This window comes from Trachinotus anak, unplaced genomic scaffold, assembly GCF_046630095.1.
Source record: "Trachinotus anak isolate AG129_WGS33_773 ecotype Australia unplaced genomic scaffold, CSIRO_AGI_Tana_v1 ptg000007l, whole genome shotgun sequence".
NCBI classification, from domain to species: Eukaryota; Metazoa; Chordata; class Actinopteri; order Carangiformes; family Carangidae; genus Trachinotus; species Trachinotus anak.
In genome coordinates, this window is record NW_027273858.1 from 18,794,434 (window position 1) to 18,813,734 (window position 19,301).

A 19,301-nucleotide genomic window follows, 5' to 3' on the forward strand; every position below is an offset into this window, starting at 1 on the left:
CTGTGTCCACCCTCCGTCCTCTCCTCCCACTCAACGTGCACTGCAAAAATAGCAACAGAGAGACTGGGGCTCCTCAGAAGAGAGAGGACAGACACAAACATTGGCCTTGAGTCTGACAGTAAACAGTTTGGAGAGGGTTTGTCCAAAGCTTGAGGCAGACACTCTGTGGGGAAAAGTCTCTTGTTTGCAGTGGTGAGTAGTTCATGAGCTGCAGCGTTGGCACAGATTTTGGATTATTTGTTTGGTTTGTAGCCGTCCTTCAGCTGGAGGAGAGACAATGAGTGAAAATAGAGGGTAAAGGGGTAAATGGTGGTGACTGTTGAAGCTTGTCTTGAAATTTGTGTGACTGTTTTGCTTTTATTAACATTTAGCTTTAATGAAGTGTGATGATTTCAGTGTACTTACTATAGTTCCCTCGGCCAGGTGGACTCCACTGCACAGTATATTCACCTGCTTTCCTTTGTCTCTGAACCTGTTGAATTATATCATTCATATTATCTGACATACTACGTTAATACTATTAAAATTTACATTAGAAATATAGCATTTGGTGTGGTTTGGAGGTTGTGTTCCTGCTGGGTTTTCTTGCCAGTGCAGGGGTCAGATCCTGGGCAGGAAACAGTAACCTCATCCTGTAGGTGTCTGAGCACAGACACACAGTGCTCATCCAAACCCCAAGGGCTTAAAGGATGGATCATGTTGAGTGATGGACGTGCTGATGATGAGGTGAGAAGAAACCTGGCAACAGTCTAATCATATGATTTGCCCCAGTGCTTTAGGTGCTGCCAGAAAGCCCTGACACATCGCTGCCGGTCAAAGTGCACACTCGTCCACAGTGTGCAGGCTGAAATTACACCCCATTCACACAAATAGCAAGCAGGCAGGCACAGGAGACGAGCTACCACACTGCAGAATATAAGAGGAAAAAGAAGATATTTGTTTTCTCATGGCGTTATCACTGGAAATCCTCACAATCCAAAGATCATAATTAAAAAAGTAAAAAAAAAATGTTTAATGGTTCATAACTGGAATATACAGCCTCTGCATTTGTTCATGTGAATGGAAAATTGTGCACAACACTGGAATAAAGTCTAACAGCAGCGGACCGGGTAGATCTCTATTTATAAAGTCTCACATATTCAGGTCAGTACTTTCTGACTAAACACAGTCCCTACAGTCATATGAGGAATGCACAAACAGCCTATCTATGGCGCTGTATGCTTACTGCTCAGCTGCACTGCATTCAACAAACAAACGCTCACATGAGAGAAAGAAAGATGACCATCAGGGGTAGGGTTATAAAAGCTGCTTATAAAAGCTTTTCTTCAAATAATTCAAATGACTTGACAACATCTTTCTGGAGAGATGACGGAATTGGATGAATTCTAATAGCCTGGATTGTACCTCGTGTTCAGTGACAGACTGAACACTGCTCGAGGCCAAGAGATACCACAATCTGTCATTTACCCCACAAGGATTACTTGACGGGATTACCCGGCTGCAGTCACTGTGTCAGTATGCTACAGTCACATCACATGGTGATCATAGATTTTCCTATTCTAGGCCCTTTAGACCAGAGAGGGGCTGCTGGGCGTGTGCTACAGCAGGATTTGTATTTGTTTAATCAAAATAATCAGCAGAATCCACTGTGTTAGTTATTCTGTCAGTGAAGATGCTGTTTTGTTGCTTTTAAGCCCACCTCAGCAGAGGTAAAGTCTGCACTTTGGTCCTGGGGGGGAGGTCTTGCCTCACAGGTCCCTAATCTCTAAAACAACACGCATGCTTACCATTCTCTCTCCCTGTGAGTTCAACCTCATACCAAAGACCCGTAATCCTGTGGAGCATGAGTCTGTGACGACTGAGGGACCACGGCTCCCCCATTCACTCTGCCCCTCTCTCTCAGTCTCTCTTTGTGAAAAGCGGGGATGGCTGAATGCTGATGGTCCTTCTGTGCTGGTGTCTTTCAGCCAGCTGATGTGAGGGGCCGTTGCTTTGGGCAGTTGTGGCCCTGCAGGTGGCTGAGCCATGGGGAACGAGACCAGCACGACCGAGGCGTTGGTAAGGCCAAGCTTGCTGGTACTGGATGGCTGGGACTGCTACTTGCGGCCCCCTTGTGCTGCTACGCTGTACATCCCTTGATCTCTTTCATGCACGGACGACTAACAAAACTAACACTTACTCGCATGATTACAAACTGCTGGCTTCAGTAAAACACATGGGAACCATAGACTTTGTGTACATTCCTACGCTTAATTGAGGCTTGTCTAATAAGCATTTAGATAACATGCTTTGTTCTCTTTTTTGGTTGACCTGTGAATAGCGGAGTTCAGCATTACATATTTACGCCATGACTCACAGGATGTGCCATGATCTATGTTTACTGCTCCACACTCTGATACTTCTGAAGTTGCTTTCTTGCAGCTTAAAAAATCCATCATTCCTGTAATGGTTGTAAGGCCAGTGTGTACACCTCCAGTTTGCATATAGAGGTATTGCTGCAATTAACTTGTTTGATTTTTTTTTTTTTTTGAACAGCAATTCCAAAAAAAGACAGGTATAGAAAAACAGTCATTTCCACATGTGACTGCAGGACTGCAGCAGTGGAATTCAGGATTATCCTAATAGGATTAACATAAACATTTGTCTCATGAGCTATAGCCTCTGAAGACCACGCACGCTGGAGCTCATTGGGTGTGTTTGCAGAGTGAGGTTTAACATTGCTGCTTTTGCCTTATAATACAATGGTGATTTGTTTTCAGTTCATTAGTGCATACCACGACAGGTATAGGTACAATAAGGTTTCTACCCTTAAAGATCTGTTGTTGAACTCTGTCATTCCCCATTACAGCCAGAAGAGGGCGCTCCAGAAAATGTTGTTCTATTTCCACCACAGGAAAATCAAAATGACTCCTTACAGGTACAATCTGTACATGTGTGTGAGAGAGAGTGTGTGAAAGCTTGAGAGATATTTAATGCATCTATCTGCAGCAAACATGAAACTGCAATCAAAATACCAAAGTTTCCTCCCTGCTTGCTGTTGGTATTTTGAATCAGAAAACATCTCTTTAAATTTATATTTAAAAAATGCACAGACATTTGCAGCAGGGGGACAAAGCCAGTCACAGTCAAAACATGAGCAGACGTCAGGAAAGATATTTGTTTGGCTGTACAGGTGAGCAGTTAGATGTGGCTTATGTTTATTCCCTTTAACATCAGTTAAATGTCAGATCTGACTGACGTTGGAAAACGCATCCTTCATGCTTGCAACACTCTCGCTACCACTCTCTGGTTTTATGGCCTGGTTGTGTATTTTGCATATTTGTAATATGTCTGTTGGTTTTTTTAGGAGGAGATAAATATAAGAAATCCATAGAGGATAATACTTATAATGTGGATGTTTTAATATCCGGTGAAAATCAGCCACATGATGTTTGTGTAACCTGAGAGCCAGTTGAGATTAAAACTGGCTGTTTAAATGGTGAGTGGTGGAGCTGTCCACGATATACTGGTGAAGACAGTAACGATGTCACACCTCAGCAACAGAGAGGTCAGAGTTGGATTAGAAAGGGGCTTTAATGTTGCAGGAGCATGTTGTGTATCTGTGTGTGCATGTAACCAAAGCCCTCTGGAGTGTAACCTGATCCTCTCTGAGGGGGTCACTGCAGGCCCGACCCTTGGCCTAATTCCCAGCATTCACCTGCAGAGGCACTGTCAGTCAGTGCAACCAGCCAAAAGGCACAGCAGCAAGAGAAGGGGGGGGGGCTGGAGCAGAGGTGGATAGGGAAGGACTGAAGAAAGAAAAGAGGGAAGGGAGATAGAGAAGAAGGAGGAGGGGATAGCGAGAGAGCTGAGTGGAAAGAGTGTACAGGAGAGGGGGAGGAGAATTGTCAGCACTTCCCTGTGGCCAGCCCAGTCAAGTCAGTCAGTCTCAGGAGCAAGCACTGTGTTTGTCAGTGCGTGGTAGTGTAGTGTTTCTAGACTCCACACACACACACAGCAAAAACAGAAGAGGTTAATGGAAACTTAACAGGGGAGCGGCAGCAGCAGAGGACAGGACAGGACTGTGGAGAGGAGGAGGAGGAGGAGGAGGAGGAACTTAGCTGAGTCAGTACAGGAGAGGACGAGGAGCGTCAGCAGCATGTGTTGCAGCATGTTTGTGTCGTCGTCTGCCCCGTTCAAAACACAGAGGCTGCCTGCACTCTGAGCCAGGTAGGAGGATAGCAGAGGAGCTGCAGTGCACTGTAGAGTCACCTTCAGCACAGAGGAGCACGCTGCCGGGTAAGTGCAACGCAGAGGTGGTGGTGGGATGAAACTTGTAATCGGTGAGGGATGTGTTTTATCTTTACACAGGATAGAGAGAGAGGAGTCTGTTTCATGTTTCTGTGTATGTGAGGGCCTGTTCCTGCTTCACACTGTCACTGTCTGTTTACAACAGTCATGTGTGAGGCATTACAGCTTTGTTAGCACATGGATACTGACACGTTCAATTAACAGTAAGTATTACTCACTGACAGTTTCCAGGCAACCTCAGTTTGCTTTCTGTTTTGTTCCTGTGGGTTAATTAATGACAGACATGAGGGGGGTCAGACCAACTGAAACAAGGCCTGAGCTTTTCCACATCGCTTGGCTTCCACATGGTTTTACAATGACCCCGCTAATGACCTTTTAAAGGGCCAATAATATGTTGAATGAGTGTTAGCTGTGAACTCCGGTAACGCTCTGCTTCCTATTCTTCATCACTCTGATGTGAACTTTTCTGAGTGGATGTCAGTGAAGAGGTTAGTCTGTTTGCTTTCTGACATTTACACTCTTCACTCTGACAAGGTGAGGGTTCAGGCAGGAAACAGGAAACCCAACACACGTCAACATATAGCACCATCGTATGATAGAGCTGCGTTCACCCTGCACGCATGGCTGTTTTCATCTGATTATGTAACAATAAACAGAGAGAATAAGAGCAGGAGGCTGATCACAGTCACTCAGAGTGACACTTACCTGCAGAAGTGTTTTTTTGGGTTCAGTTTTTTTCTCTCTGTGGCTCTTAAATGTTTCATGTTTTTTTTTTTGTTGCAAACCATTGTGTCTCCAGGTTTCTTTTGAAAAGCAGCGTAGTTTAAAATAGAGTCTTCAAAAATAACTTAATGTGATTTGAGCTGTACAGATGTGAAGAGGGAGGCTACACATATGTTTTTGTGAAATCAGTCTGGAAGGCCGAGCACAGCCAAGATGTGAGGTCTTTGTTAGTCTTGTGTTTGCGTGAGCAACGTTCATGTTTGTGAATGAGCACAGAGAGCCTCCATCTATACTGAATGTGTCACACAAAGGAAGCTCTCTGTTGTGGTGACACAGGTGAAGCCAGTGACTCTGAGCCTTCCTGTTACACACGCACAGCTTTACATGTTAAGCGGCGCCCAATAAGTTCACCACCGAGGTGAAACTAGAGCAAGAGGTGGCACTTTGTCATCCATCATAAAGGAGTACAACATTTTATTGTTTTGTTTTTTTTTTTATTCCATCAGTTTGATGCAAATTTGGCTTGAATGTTGAAATGTTTTGCTGCATTAAAGTAAGAATAATGAGTTAAAAATAACAGGTTAAAGCTAAATGTACATATTTGTGTTTTAAAGAATTGATTTCATTTTTACATCCTCTCGTCATGACAGTCAGCTCTGCTTGTGTGCAGCCATGCTGTCTACTACTGGCTCATAAATAATGAATGAATGGATTCAATTCTGAATCTCAGCAGACTCTTGATGGACAGCACAGTCCTGTTGTATCCTTCTTGTACTGATTCACTAAACCCAGGCTCTCTCAGGAAGAAACAGCTCATACACACATTTTTTCTGACGCAATGAACGTTAAAGGGCTGCGTCACGCCTGCAAGTTTGCATGCGTCCTTGCACGTGCAGATGTGTCTCCCTGCACCTGAACGCACCTCAGCTTGATATCTGAGTGAGTGAGTGAGAGTGAAATAAGGGAAAACTTTCCACCTCTGTTAAGTGAGGCAGATGTATGCGGGAGAAATTCCACCACATAGCAGGTTGAATGTTGTGTGTTGCCGCAACATGATGCCATCGCCAAGTGTTGTGACTAAACTCTGTCGGTTTACTTGAAAGTCAAACAGAAAGAAAATCATGAGATTTCAGGACAGATGAAGTCATGTTTTGTGTGTGTTCTTTAGGAAAGTGACTGGCTGAGCTCAAGGGCCATCTTAATTATTTACTCAAGATAAAGGAAAGAATTAAAGACAGAAAATGTCATCTAAATTATCTACTCTAGACAATTATTAAACCACGTCTGATTATGCCTGTCCCAGTCTGGCAGGACTGGTTTGTCTGTAATGATTATTCTTACTCGCTGGGTAAAAAAGTTTTGACGCCCTGGGAGTACATATTATAGCAGACTTCCTTGTGAGGTGTTTCTAAGGTGAGACCAAACAGTTGATTCCATCAGCTGCTTTCTTCCTTCAGATTAATAGCTATGTGATGCTATAGAGTGCAAAACAAAGCTGCGGAGATCAATGCAGTGAGCCTGGCATAAATTCTATATGCTGGAAATAACCCTTTAATATCAGTAACAGCATAAGAAAAACAAGTTGAGAGACACAGATGGAAGGGGCACACTCCAGTCTATATGAGCTCTCTATTACTATGCAAACAATACTTGGCTTAATAGTTGAACACATGGGTGGAGTTATTTGTTCATGATCTTTGGCTTTGAGCTTTAAATCTGTCGGTGTTCCCATGTTTGCCTGCAACATGCTCACACTTGTTTAAATACACACTCTATCTACACACTCTATCATGAACAGCTAAGCAGAGGCTCCAGCATGAAGCTCACTGTGTTTCACCGTCCCACAGGCTGAAGCTCACGCTGAGAGTCTGACCCAGCGGGACAACAGGCCGCTCCTCTGCTCTGACGCCTCGACCAGCCAGCAGACTCTGCCATCTCAACCGGTGCTCCCAGACGTCCCAGTCATCACGGGAGTGGAGGAGAGCAGAGGTGCAGCTGGAGACCAGGAGGACAAGGAGGAGCTTGAGTTTCCCCATGACCTGCTGCCCAGTCTAGACTTCAGCAGTGAGCTCAACATCTGGGAGTCCTCACTAGGGTAGGTTTAGGGGTTTAACACACACACACACACACACACGCACACACTCACGTGTAAGCATACACAATTGTGTAGGTAACAACTATTACAATTTCTCTCATAATGTCAAGACAAAACCACGACTTGCTCTCACAGAAAGAAGAAAGATGAGTTACTGCTTGGCTTCTGGTGACTGTTACAGTTCTGAGGAAGTGTGAATCATCTAAACAACTAGAGTTGTTTGCATTCCTTGTCTACTTCCTGAAAAAAAAAACATACAGCTGGGAGTAAAACCAGTGTGTGTTTTTGGATTCTCTATGGTAGATACACAATAAAGTTGCTGTCACTTTGTAGCAAAACTAGTTTTAAAGGCCTTGAAAACAAATGTTCTCAATCAGCTTCTTATTATGAGCAGTGAGGTTCAACATGCGCCCACAGTCTCATGAAAGATACCCATGTCTGCGATTTTGTCCTCGCTTTCTGACTGTTTTAAAGTGGGTGGGCTTCAGTTGATCAAAAGTGACATTACATATTTCTGTCAAAGGTTAGCAACATATAGATCAAAATGTGATCACAGTTGTGGGGTTGTTGCTTTTTTTTAAGTACTAAACTCTAACTTTTATTGTCTATTCAGTAAAAAAATATAAATGTCATAGAGAAATTCTCAAGATTTGAAAATGTAGCCTTAGACTTACAGTGTGTCAGAAATCTTTAAGTCAGTCAGACCCATTCCCAGATATTATGTTCCCATTGAAGGTCATAGTGGGACTGGAGCCTATCCCAGCATGCACTGGGTGAGAGGCATGGAAAGACCCTGGACAGGTTGCCAATTAATTGCAGGATACATAATTACAATATGATTATAGCTTTAGTTTCAACTGGAATTCAAAAGTCTTCACTTTGATCACAATTAGCACTGTATCATACCTAATGTTTATTTTTGTGTAGTAATTAGACACATCAGCCTTCACTGGAAAATGCAGGTTCACCATCACTAAAGTGTCATATCATTATTACATTACTGTATAATGATGTATTGTGTATTTATTTTGCTTGATTCATGACAGTAAAGGAACAGATTTGGACAAAGAACTCAGTCAAGGTGAAAGTGAATCTGATATTGATTTGTTGCATCATGTGTGAATGTGTGCAGAGCTCAGACTAGCTCAGGTGAGAGGAAATGTGAGCAGGTGAACCCCCTGCTGGCGGGCCTGCAGCATCACATGGAAGTCAGTGGACCACTGGTGGTCCTTGATACAAGGTACCATGTAGACTCGGCATGGTGGGTGGGGGCTAGTGGGGTGTCTGCTGTGGGAGTGTGGTCAGCAGTAGACTGCTCGATAAAAATGAAACCCAGGAAGCATGGAGTGGAAAAAAAACCTGACAGGGTGATCGAGTGTTTCTAACTTATACTTGAGTGTGATGGGTATGGATAGGTTTGGGTGTTGTCTGTCTAAGCAGACCTGGCTTGAGCTGTGGCCATTTGTTTTGCTTAGGTCATGCTTGGGTGAATTATCTGCAGATTTACTTTATGCTCTGTTGCAAGTGTTGCCTGGTGTTCTGCTTTTATCTGAGTGCTGAGGTTAATTTGTTCTGACAGCCTGACTCACTGCAGCAGTGTGACTATTATTGCTTGTTGTGTAGAAATATACATTTTAAATAAATGCTGTGAAAATTTTCATTGGACAGATTAAAATTCTCAACCTGCAGAAAGGAAAAATAAACAAAGATAAAAATTATTGCTTTTTAAACCAAATTCTGCAAAGTAACAGGATGTACACAGTCCTAAAATGCAATACAAGCACCTCAGGTAGATATGACAGGTAACCAATTGCATAACAAAACTTGCCAACTGCCAACAATTTAGTCAGTTTCACTGCTCCACCTTTTAGTAGGGAGTGCCAAGATTCACAGGCTTGTGAGGTTTTCATTAACCAATCACATGCAGTGATGCTTATAAACAGATGTTTTTCTTATTTGTTTACATCTGGACATGAATAATGACTTCTGAATATGACTAATGAATTTTCGTAGTAGTTGCTGTTAGTAGTTGCTAGAAAAACAGATAAGACCATATGGTTTCCAGATACCAGCTCTGACTGGAGTAGGAGTGTAGGTTATATGCCTAAATAATGACGATGGATCTATACAATTAATGGGACTTAAAAGTTAAGATCACCCACATCATTTCCCCGTACTGCAAGCTAATGGCTTAGCAGTGACTCAGCTGAAAGCTAAAACACTAGCCTGATTGTTAAAGACATTTATTCCAAGCACTCTAACATCATGAGCTAACTGTGCACTTTGGGGAGTGTTGTGCAGGGTGATGTCACTGCTTTGATTTCTGATATATGAGGAAGCATCTGTATATGAGCATGTGTAAGGATTTTATGGCTGTGATTAGTTATACAACAAAGTTCATGTAATGTTCACCATTTCAGTTTAGTAATCACTATCCTACGTAGACTGATTATTTTAGAATTAAAACCTGAAGGGAGTTAATTACTGTGATCTGGATAGAGAAGACAGCATTGCTGACAGGAATAAAGAGTTTTCATAGCAAGCATATTTGGTTCATACTGAAAAAGCATGAAAAATAGGCACATACTGTATGTGGGTGTGTATTTTAATCAAACAATTTTTTATCGTTAAGCTTTTGGTAAAATCAGATATTCAGGCAGTCACATCAAAATAGGGAACTTATATATTTGAAGGCTTGTTGCTGGGGAGTTAATGTATACAATTGCATTGCACTGGAAAGATGGGCTGGTGCTACAGTATGCAGTGTAATGCCTAAATAAACCGTGTGTTTTGGTGTGTATGAACAGACTTACACATTCATTAACAACCATATGCCTAGAAACAGCTGGTATTACTTCTTGTGGGGGAATGCTCATCTCAGAATAGGCATGCTGAGTGCAGTGTGTGAGCATGGGCCTCTGCTCTGCCAACAGCGGCGCTCTGTGGCATCGTGGAATGACCAGCTGTCTGCCTGCCAGGCCTAACTCCTTAACTCTGTCACCCTACCCCGTCTCAGGCCTCATGACAGTGACCCAGTTCTCACAGATGCCCGGCCCTCGCCTCAGCCCACTTCCACACCTTACCCGGGTGTCCAACCCCTGACCCCTACCCCACTCCGCCTCTTAGACCAGGAGCTCCAAGAGGCCTTCCAGGAATGTGAAGAGCAAATGGCCTCACTGGGCATACTGACTCCCACAGAGAACCACAGCACCACACACGAGTTGGTTCATGATGCAGGGAAGAAAACTGGGGATGTGATGGTTAATATGTCCAGTGAGTCATTGTCACTGCCTCCAGTCGTAGTCCAGCCAGGACATAGCAACGGGGGCCATGGAAACAAGAGCACACACGGAAACAGTGAGGCAGCAAACAGTCAGAAGGATACACTTGTGTTTAGTTTCAGGAATTACATACTGGGAAATGAGAATAGTGCCGGAGCAGCACAGGGGAAGGAGAATGAAATAAAAGCAACACAGAGCTCGGACGATTGTCCAGAGATGAAGCCAGAAAAAGAGACAGAGATAGATGAGCAGAAGGAGACACCCCCGCATACACAATTAGAAACTGCAACAAAGTCAGATCCTCTTAAAGAAACCCCAAAAGATTCCGCGTTCACCGAGCAGAGACACAATCTAAGAGAGAAACATGCTGAATCTCATGCAGCCACTGAGGAACACGGCAGTCTAGATTGTAAAACAGTGATTAGGGACAAAGGCAGGGAGGCAATAACAGAGACTGCAGACATAAAGACAGAAAATTACAGAGATGAGTGCAGTATTGTTTGTGTAGCTGAACCTGAAAAGAAAGATGATTCAGTAAATGAAATATCAGGGTGCAATAATCTACAGATAAAGGATAAAGATGCATTATCAGAGCTGCAGTCAGAAGACAGACAGACAGAAACAGGCAAACACGCTGAGGAGAATCAGTCAAAAACAGACAAAGAGACGAATTCAGCTAGTGACAGACAGGCCGTTCAGGACAAAGAGATGAGGAAGAAAGAAAAAAAGAAACAAAGGAAAAAGAAAAAGATGGAGAAGAGAGCAGAGGCTATACAGAAAGAGAAGACAGCAGTACAATCTGAAAGTGATTTACAGGCTGAGTCACTCAGAGATGCAGGCATTCACGCAGATTCAGAGGCAAATGTACCATCAGCGTCACAAACAGACACTCAAGCTTTGATTTGTGGGGAACAGCCTGATAATGGGTTTGATTACAAGGGACAGCTGAGTCCCACGGGAAAGCCCAGCTCCAGCCCCCCACTCTCATCCTCTCATAGCAGGCAGGATCATCTTACTGCCTCTGTCTGTTCACCTGCGTCCAGCCAGGCTCCTACACAGGGGCCTCATCAGTCAGATAACCACAACCATATGGACGCCCCATGTGGCACGAATCAGAGCTCGGACGAGAACCCACAGCGGAAGCAACATGCAACCGGAGATGTCATCAACAACCAAAATACACCTATCACATGTGTCCAAACTACAGCTATCAATCCACTTGCCTCTGCTGATACGAGATCAGATGCACAAACACAGGAGGCTATAGTTACCACAGAGGCATCGATACTCACAGAGGAGAATCAGAGCCCACTCTCCAACGGCCAAACTTGCGTGGGAGAGAGTTGCGTGGAGAGTGCCCTTGAAGAGGCTTCAGTGGTGGTTGCTGTGTTGCCACTGACAACACCCACGATGCCAGAAGTGATAGAAAGCAATGGAGAGGGAGAAAGCGTGAGGTGTGATTCACTGAAGAGCGTAGCTGCTGTAGAATTTGAAGAGAGCGAGGAAGCAGCAGGAGAGAAGGGTTCGGGAGGAATAGACAAGTGCCTCAGCTCTGCAGACGGAGAGAGAGATGGACTCCTGGACAGCCCTACTCGGCTCTCATTAATCTGTTCACAGGGAAAATGCCCACTTGCATTCTCGGCCAAAGAGGGACAGGCTGCATTTGAGAAAAGCTGCAGCAGCAAAATGCCACACAACTCGGCAACTGAGACTGAAATGAGGGGACAGAGAGACACAACCGTTCACAGTGCAAACGTAGAGATCCCACCAGCTGAAGAGGGAGACAGAGAAAAGGAGCCACTCCGGTTAGAAGCTTATATCAATACTTCTCCCCTTGGGCTACTCACTGGTCCTGATTGTCAGGCTCAGAGTGCTGTGGGATTGGAGGAAGCAGGAGAGGGAGGAGGAGGAGGAGGAGGAGGAGGAGAGGAGGTGGGAGAGAAAGGAAGGCTGGCTAGAGAACACAGTTCATTCAGCCAGCCAGGAGGCTCTGTTAGCGGGGTGTCATCAGCTGAGACTGAGACGTGTCCGCCCACCGATGTTGCCGAGTCACAGCTGAAGTCACAGAGCAGGAGTGAGCCGATTGCTACCATCACTGAGAGCATCTGCACTGAACAGGACCGTCTCTCTCACCCCTGCCAGGAGCACCATGGCGCAGCAATTTCACCTCTCCCCACTCAGAGCTCCAGCAATACAAACGGAGGGGTAAGGGCTGATTTAAAAAAGGATTTGATTTCAGAGGAGGCACTGTCTTTGGGACACGGTAGTGAAGAATCATCCATCACAGAGACAGAGAGAAACTACGGCCAAGCCTTGCTGTCTTTAATCAAACCTCAGCCTTTGACTACTTCGCAACAAATCCCAGTCGAGCGACAAGCGAGCAACAATCAACAGGTCCAGCCTGAAAGTAGCACAACAGAAGCCAGGACAGCCAAAAGTGCAGCTGAGATCCAAGTCCAAGCTCAGGCCCAGAGCAATAGTGGTAGCTCTACTATGTCTGGAGTGGGTGTGTATGTATGTGGCAGCAGTGGAGGCAAAAACAGAGTTCACTTTGCAGATACTGTGAAACAAGAGGGCAGTTCCTCTGTGGATCTCAGGAGCAGGTCGGTGCCATCGATGGACTGTGCCTCTTTGCCTCCGCTGACGGTCCATGAGAGTTTGCATCATCCTGTTGTTGAGGCCAGCTACATCTTCCCAGACTTCCTCAGCGTGAAGAAGCCAGAAATCCTCACGAATGCAGCTCCTACCAAGGATGAACCAGCAAAACAGAGCCCAGCTGACTTCCCAAAGCCACAGAAAAATGTCCAGTCGGAGAGAGGAGATTTGGAGACTGAGGATACCAAGGAGAACATTGCCATAGATCAATCAGGTAACGACAACTTGGGGACGAACACTGTGGATTTACAGCCAGTGACCGAGACCTGCACGAAACAGCTTCCAAGTCCTGCAGAGAAGAATCAGACTGGTAATGAAGAATGTTTTGACCTTTTACCAACAGCAGGAAGTGCCATCTCTGAGGCTGATCATGTAACAGTTGAACAGGTGTCAGCAAAGGTGATAAAGCAAGAAGAGGCAGAAACAGAGAAAGGTCCCATAAATCTGTCTTCGTCAAAGGAGAAAGAGCCAAATGAGTTCCATGCAGTGTCTACAGACTCAGTCAAGTCTGATCAGCCTCAGGATTCACCTTTAATAAGTGTCATTCCTGAAGAAAAAGAAGGTAACCAACAACCTCTCTCTTCACGCACTGTGCTTCCAGCTGATGACGTTACCGGCGAACCTTTAAGTGATGACACTGAGTTGCCTGTTGAGCAGCTCTCTGCTGACCTTGACCTCAGTTCAAAACCTGAACCTGTCAACTTGACCTGTACAGCCTCTCTTCAGACAGAGCCTGGTGACCCTAGCTATCAGCTTCACACCCAATTAGATAAAACACCTCCTTGTGGATTAGTTAGCACAGACCCCATGAGAGCTAGTGAGGGGCCTGGGTCCACAATTCATGCTGCTGATCAGACAGAGGGTGAATCAGTGACTTCAGAAGTGACAGCCTCTGACCAGTCAATTCCTGTTATCGAGCAACGTGCCATTAATCCTGCTTTTGTACTGCGGCCTCCTGGCCCAATGTTGAGTCATTTGGAGTTCATTACTGACTCTGATGTCTGTCTTCCTGAGCAGACAGATAAGCGCGGTGCTGATGGTGACGGCACCAAAGTCTCCGGAGAGGTGGATGACAGCAAGAGCGGGGAAATGACACAAATGTCTTCAGCACAGGATCTGGAGCACGTTGATGTCAGTGTTAAAGCAGACGAGACTGATCCTAAACTGGAGGATAGACATTATGCTAAGGAGTCTGTCAATGAGCTTGAGAAATCTGCAATTAAGAATGAAAATATTCCGTTTTCACAAGAAGAAAATCTAACTTCTCCAATTCAGCCTCCCGGTGCGGTGGGTGCAATGGCAAAGGATGAATCCGATAATGTAATTTCTCCATCTCAAACTGAGCCAGACTCTATTGCCATTAAACCTGTTATTTGTGAAGGATCCATTAGGGATGGGCTCGTAAATGTTAGCTGCCCACTCAGCTCTGACCTGCCTAGTGATAAGGCTTATGATGAAATCAAAAAAGACAATATGAAAGAGAAACACAAAGCAGGAGATCAGACCCCTGTGCAGATTGAAAAGGACAAGAAACAAGGTGAAGATGCAACGGTGACGGAAGACCAATTGCAGCCACCACATACACTTAAAGTTAAAATGAGTGAATCACCAATGAGGGATATAAAGGAGGAAGGAGAGAGGAAGAGTGAGATTGCATCTAAAAGTGAGACAGAATCTTCCTCCTTATCTCCCAGCAGACCTGCAGGGTCATCTGAGGACACACTACTCACTGAGGTAGAGTCTGGTAGTGAACCTCAGACTGTTTATAATCAGAGTTTGAGCCAAACTCCAACGGCAACACTGGAGCGCAGCTCTGACAGCAACACGGCACAAGATTTGAGTGCAGCTCTCGGCCAATCGCTGTCCACAATGGATCCAAACAGTTTTGCTCAGCAACAGGAGAAACAGCAGCAGCAGCAGCAGCAGCAGCAGCAGCAGCGTCTGGCATCCAGACATCCCACAGAGGAACTGTCAGGTGGATGTCTAGAGGAGGTAGAAAAAACCCAAGCACTGGTTCCAGGGGTAAAAGGGGTAGCAGAGGAAGAAGACGGCTCTGTTGCGAGTATGTGTCAGTCAGGAAGCAGGGGTGAGTTGACATGTGATGACAGCGGAGGCAGTGAACAAGTGATAGGTCTGGAGAAAGGAGAGGGAGAGGGAGCACGAGCTGTAAAAGAGGCTGACAGGGTGTATGTGCCGTCTCACTCTGGCAATGATTTAAATGAGAGTGGAAAGGCTGCTGAGAGAAATGCCTCAGCTGACATAGTGATAGTTACAACTAGCTCTCATGAAGGTGAGAAAGGACAGGCGATGGGTGAGAATAAAAGCCTTGAGGTAGGGTTTGTCAGTTCAGATGCAGATTTAAAGCCAGGCAGTGAGTTTGTTAGTGATATGAGTGGTAAAGGTCAGCAAAAAAGCAATCTATCAGCTCCATGTCAAGACCAACATGGAAAGACCGAGACGTCAACGAACACTGCTGCATCTGTTGAGTCGGCATCACAGGAGCATGAGACTTCAACCTCCCAAATCTCTGTCTCATCAAAGGTCAGCACAGATAGTAAAGACATTCATACAGAAGTTGCTCCAAGAGCAAACCAGGCTGAAGAAATCCATACAGAAATATCCAGTGCCCTGCCAGAATCTGTTGGGCAACCAGAAAGTGTGGAAAAGGATTTTGGTGCTGCCCTGGCTGTGAAAAGCAACAGTAGTGAAACTGAGGAGTGTGAAATTTTGGATACAGTGTGCGAGCCTCTTGAGCTACAAAGCCCCAATAAAACATCAGCCACACAAAGCGACCCAGCAGTTCAAACACCCATAAAAGGCTCTGATGTAGAAGAGATCACAAGGAGAGATAAAGCAGCTTTAGACCAGGAGAAAGCTAGCAGCCATGGGAAGGGACAAAGTCAGATAAAAGTGATAAACAGTGAAGCAACAGAAAAGCAAGGCGTTGGAAATCAAACCGTCAGTGCTAAAGACAGTGGCTCAGGTCCAGTTAACACTTCAGACCTCTGTGAAAGTGATGTGTCACACAGCAGCTCTGAGCCGACTGTTGCTCTCTCCAAGGCGACAGAAAGTGACAGTGATGTAACAGACAGAATAACTCCTGATGTTATCACAGTCCCAGTCGCTGACTTGTCAAAGAGCCTGGAAGATTCAGCATCGATAGAGAAGCCACTTGATCAGGCGGCACTGTCAAAGCCCCTAGATGTTATTGTGGTAAACCCCATTGTTGCTGCTTCCCTGTGTGAAGGGAAACCACTTCCTCCAGCTCCTGCCTGCACCCCCCCTGTTGAACAACCACCTGTGAACACAGAGGATGGTGATGTGTCTGAGAGTCCTGCTCAAGCCCCAGAGCCAGAAACAAACTGGATAAAAGCTCTAAAAGACGCTGCGTCCCACTCACAGGGTGAACAATTACACACAATGGAGGCCTCAAGGTAAACACAAGAGCCAAACAGCTCAGACACACACATGACTTCACTGTGATAAAACTAAGTTAATGGTAAATAAATGTCCTGCATATGTGCGACTAAAAGGTCAGTGGAGTCATCATGCCCCCCCCCTTAATGTTTTTCACAAAGTAGCGTGTTAGCGTGCTGTCACATATCATCTGCTTATAGTACGTCACATAGAGAGAGGCACTTGTGTAGCCTGTTTTGAGTTTGTGTCACCAGCCACAGCAGTTAGAGCCACGACTAAGGGATAATGAATTGTGTCGATGAATATCTTAATTTTCAGTAATATTTTAATTTGTTGTAAATCTGCAGTTTTTTTACCTATTTACCACTCATTTAGTATTCATGGTTTATACTGTTTTGTTTTGTTTTTTTGTCAGTGTAGCATTCCAGTAACACCATGTTCAGGACTTGTTTTGGAGTGATATTACAGAGAGCTGTGTGACAATGAATATGAATGAGGTAAACACAGAGCTGCACTTTGTATTGACTCGAGCTCGGGTCACATGGCTGTGCCCGTTGAGGTCTAATGGAAGTAATGCAGCCCTTTATATTGAAAGGATGACATCAGCTGTGACATCGTCCCTGCTCTCCAGGGCAAGAATGAGCCTTTTCTCACACACAAAACACACTGCTCAACACAACGCAACCACAACTCAAACACACACACATGTACCTACTTATATGTACCCACCATAGCCACACAGACACACACATTTGTCATTTGTCAGTCATTCATTGTGCATATGCTGTAAACTAAACAACAAATCCCCCAACCCCCTCCTCTCGTATTGTTTTTCCAGAGCCCTCCCCTCTCTGGAGTCTCCTCAGCTAGAGTTTCAAACTCCGACTGAGGAGATAGTTGCTCCTCTGACACAGGAGGAGATCCCACCACCAGAGCAGGCAGAAGACAAGACAACAGAGATCCCACCTCTAAACCTTCCTTTAGATCTTCCTGAACCTTTAAAGAAGTCAGTAGACCTTCCAGAACCAACACAGCAGGAGGAGGAGCTTTCCGAACCAACACAGAGCACAGAAGAAGAGCTCCCAGAACCAACGCAGAAGACAGTAGAGCTTTCCGAACCAACACAGAGCACAGAAGAAGAGCTCCCAGAACCAACGCAGAAGACAGTAGAGCTTTCCGAACCAACACAGAGCACAGAAGAAGAGCTCCCAGAACCAACGCAGAAGACAGCAGAACTTTCCGAACCAACACAGAGCACAGAAGAAGAGCTCCCAGAACCAACGCAGAAGACAGCAGAGCTTTCCGAACCAACACAGAGCACAGAAGAAGAGCTCCCAGAACCAACGCAGAAGACAGCAGAACTTTCCGAACCAACACAGAGCACAGAAGAAGAGCTCCCAGAACCAACGCAGAAGACAGCAGAACTTTCCGAACCAAGACAGAGCACAGAAGAAGAGCTCCCAGAACCAACCAAGAAAGAAGAGGAGCCCCCAGGAGAATATCCAGAAGCTAAAGCGGAGCCAGAAACTTCTTTAGAAACAGTAGAAGAGCCAGCTAAGACCCTAGAACCAGCAAAAAGCACAGAAGAGCTCCCAGAACCGACCAAAAATGAAGAACCAGAACCAACCAAGGTGACGAAAGAGCCCCTGGAACCAGAGAAGAATCTGATCAGTGAGGTGCTGGTGGAAAAACCTGCAGAGAGCCCACCTGTGGAGCTGTTTAAAGAGCCAGCTGATGAAACTGCAGTGACAGAGACAGTCCAGGATCCTGCTGAGGAGCTACAGGACAGTAGGTGAGTGTCTATAAAATCATTAGATTGATACCTAATCAATGAAAATCTTTGATAGTGAGATTGGTTAATCTTTACATCGGAAAATCTTCTTTTCATAATCGTGATCCGTGAAATAATGACAACAGCAAACAAGACCAACTTTCACTCAGTGCTCTGACGAATCATTTGTTATTATCTTATGGTCAAGGTTGTGACTCAATAACTACAGTTTCCAGCGAAAGCCTGATTTACCTTTGTGGATGAAGTAATGTTTCCCTTTAAGGGTCTGTTCTCCCTCAGAGTCTGGATTAAGAAAACTCATCCTTTTAATCCTGAATCCATTAAAATCTAAGGATTACAGCCTTTTACCATTAAGAACAACAGGTTTACAGGGAGACTGGTAATTTGGTGGCGGATTGGTTTTCCAACAGGAAACCAGACATCAGAATGAAGTGTATGTGACCTCTTAGACCTGATAGTTTCCTAAAACCTATCATAACATTTCCATTACAGTGATCCATCAGAGACATTTTATTGCAGCGAATTTATTTGTAAAAGGGGGAATCTCCGGGGTGGGGGGTGCTGGGGGGGGGGCATGTGCTTTACAGCTCAGCCGTTCACACACTGCCCTGCCTGACACACATTTAAAATGGATTTCCATGCACTTAGAGAGTCCCCTTGGTGGCTTTGTTTGCCTTTCAGACACCTCGAGGGCGTCTGGTAGGTTGCTGCTGTCTGCAGCGGTTTAACGGTGTCTGATTGGCCGAACAAGAAGGAGTCTCACAGATTTGCACTGGATAATTTAATGGCAGTGAACCCTTCATGTTGATAAAACTCCTGACTAAGTTAAATACACATAGTAAAGCAATGTGCAGCTCAGTTCAGCCTCCATGTGGGCTTGCAGTGTTTATTTAAGCATTTTAACAGCTCTAGCTAGACTAACTTTCCATGTATGTCATTATTTTAGCTTCATATGTCACTGGAGTGTTCACTGTGTGTCCAAGGATGTGTTGTGAATGTACAGCGAGTCGCTCCTGACTCTCTCCTGCCGTTTGCTGCATGCCCAGGA

The 19,301-nt window shown here is 45.1% G+C and overlaps 1 protein-coding gene across 8 annotated transcripts in view; it reads left to right on the forward strand.

Moving 5' to 3' along the window:
- The window catches only part of tacc2 (transforming, acidic coiled-coil containing protein 2), a 50,207-nt gene that overhangs the window by 1,413 nt on the left and 29,493 nt on the right, over positions 1-19,301 (forward strand). For 6 of the 8 annotated variants that reach the window (XR_011691444.1, XM_071481225.1, XM_071481221.1 and 3 more), the window contains exons 2-5: positions 6,861-7,108; positions 8,241-8,348; positions 10,125-16,478; positions 17,300-18,253. Coding sequence is in view for 7 of the 8 variants with exons in the window: in XM_071481225.1 (XP_071337326.1) it covers positions 6,861-7,108; positions 8,241-8,348; positions 10,125-16,478; positions 17,300-18,253 (7,664 nt within the window). In the remaining variant the exon portion in view is untranslated. Of the gene's footprint in view, positions 1-57; positions 193-1,967; positions 2,059-2,848; positions 2,918-3,802; positions 4,279-6,860; positions 7,109-8,240; positions 8,349-10,124; positions 16,479-17,299; positions 18,254-19,301 lie in introns of those variants that run through there. The other 2 variants (XM_071481222.1, XM_071481226.1) reach the window with 2 other exon arrangements.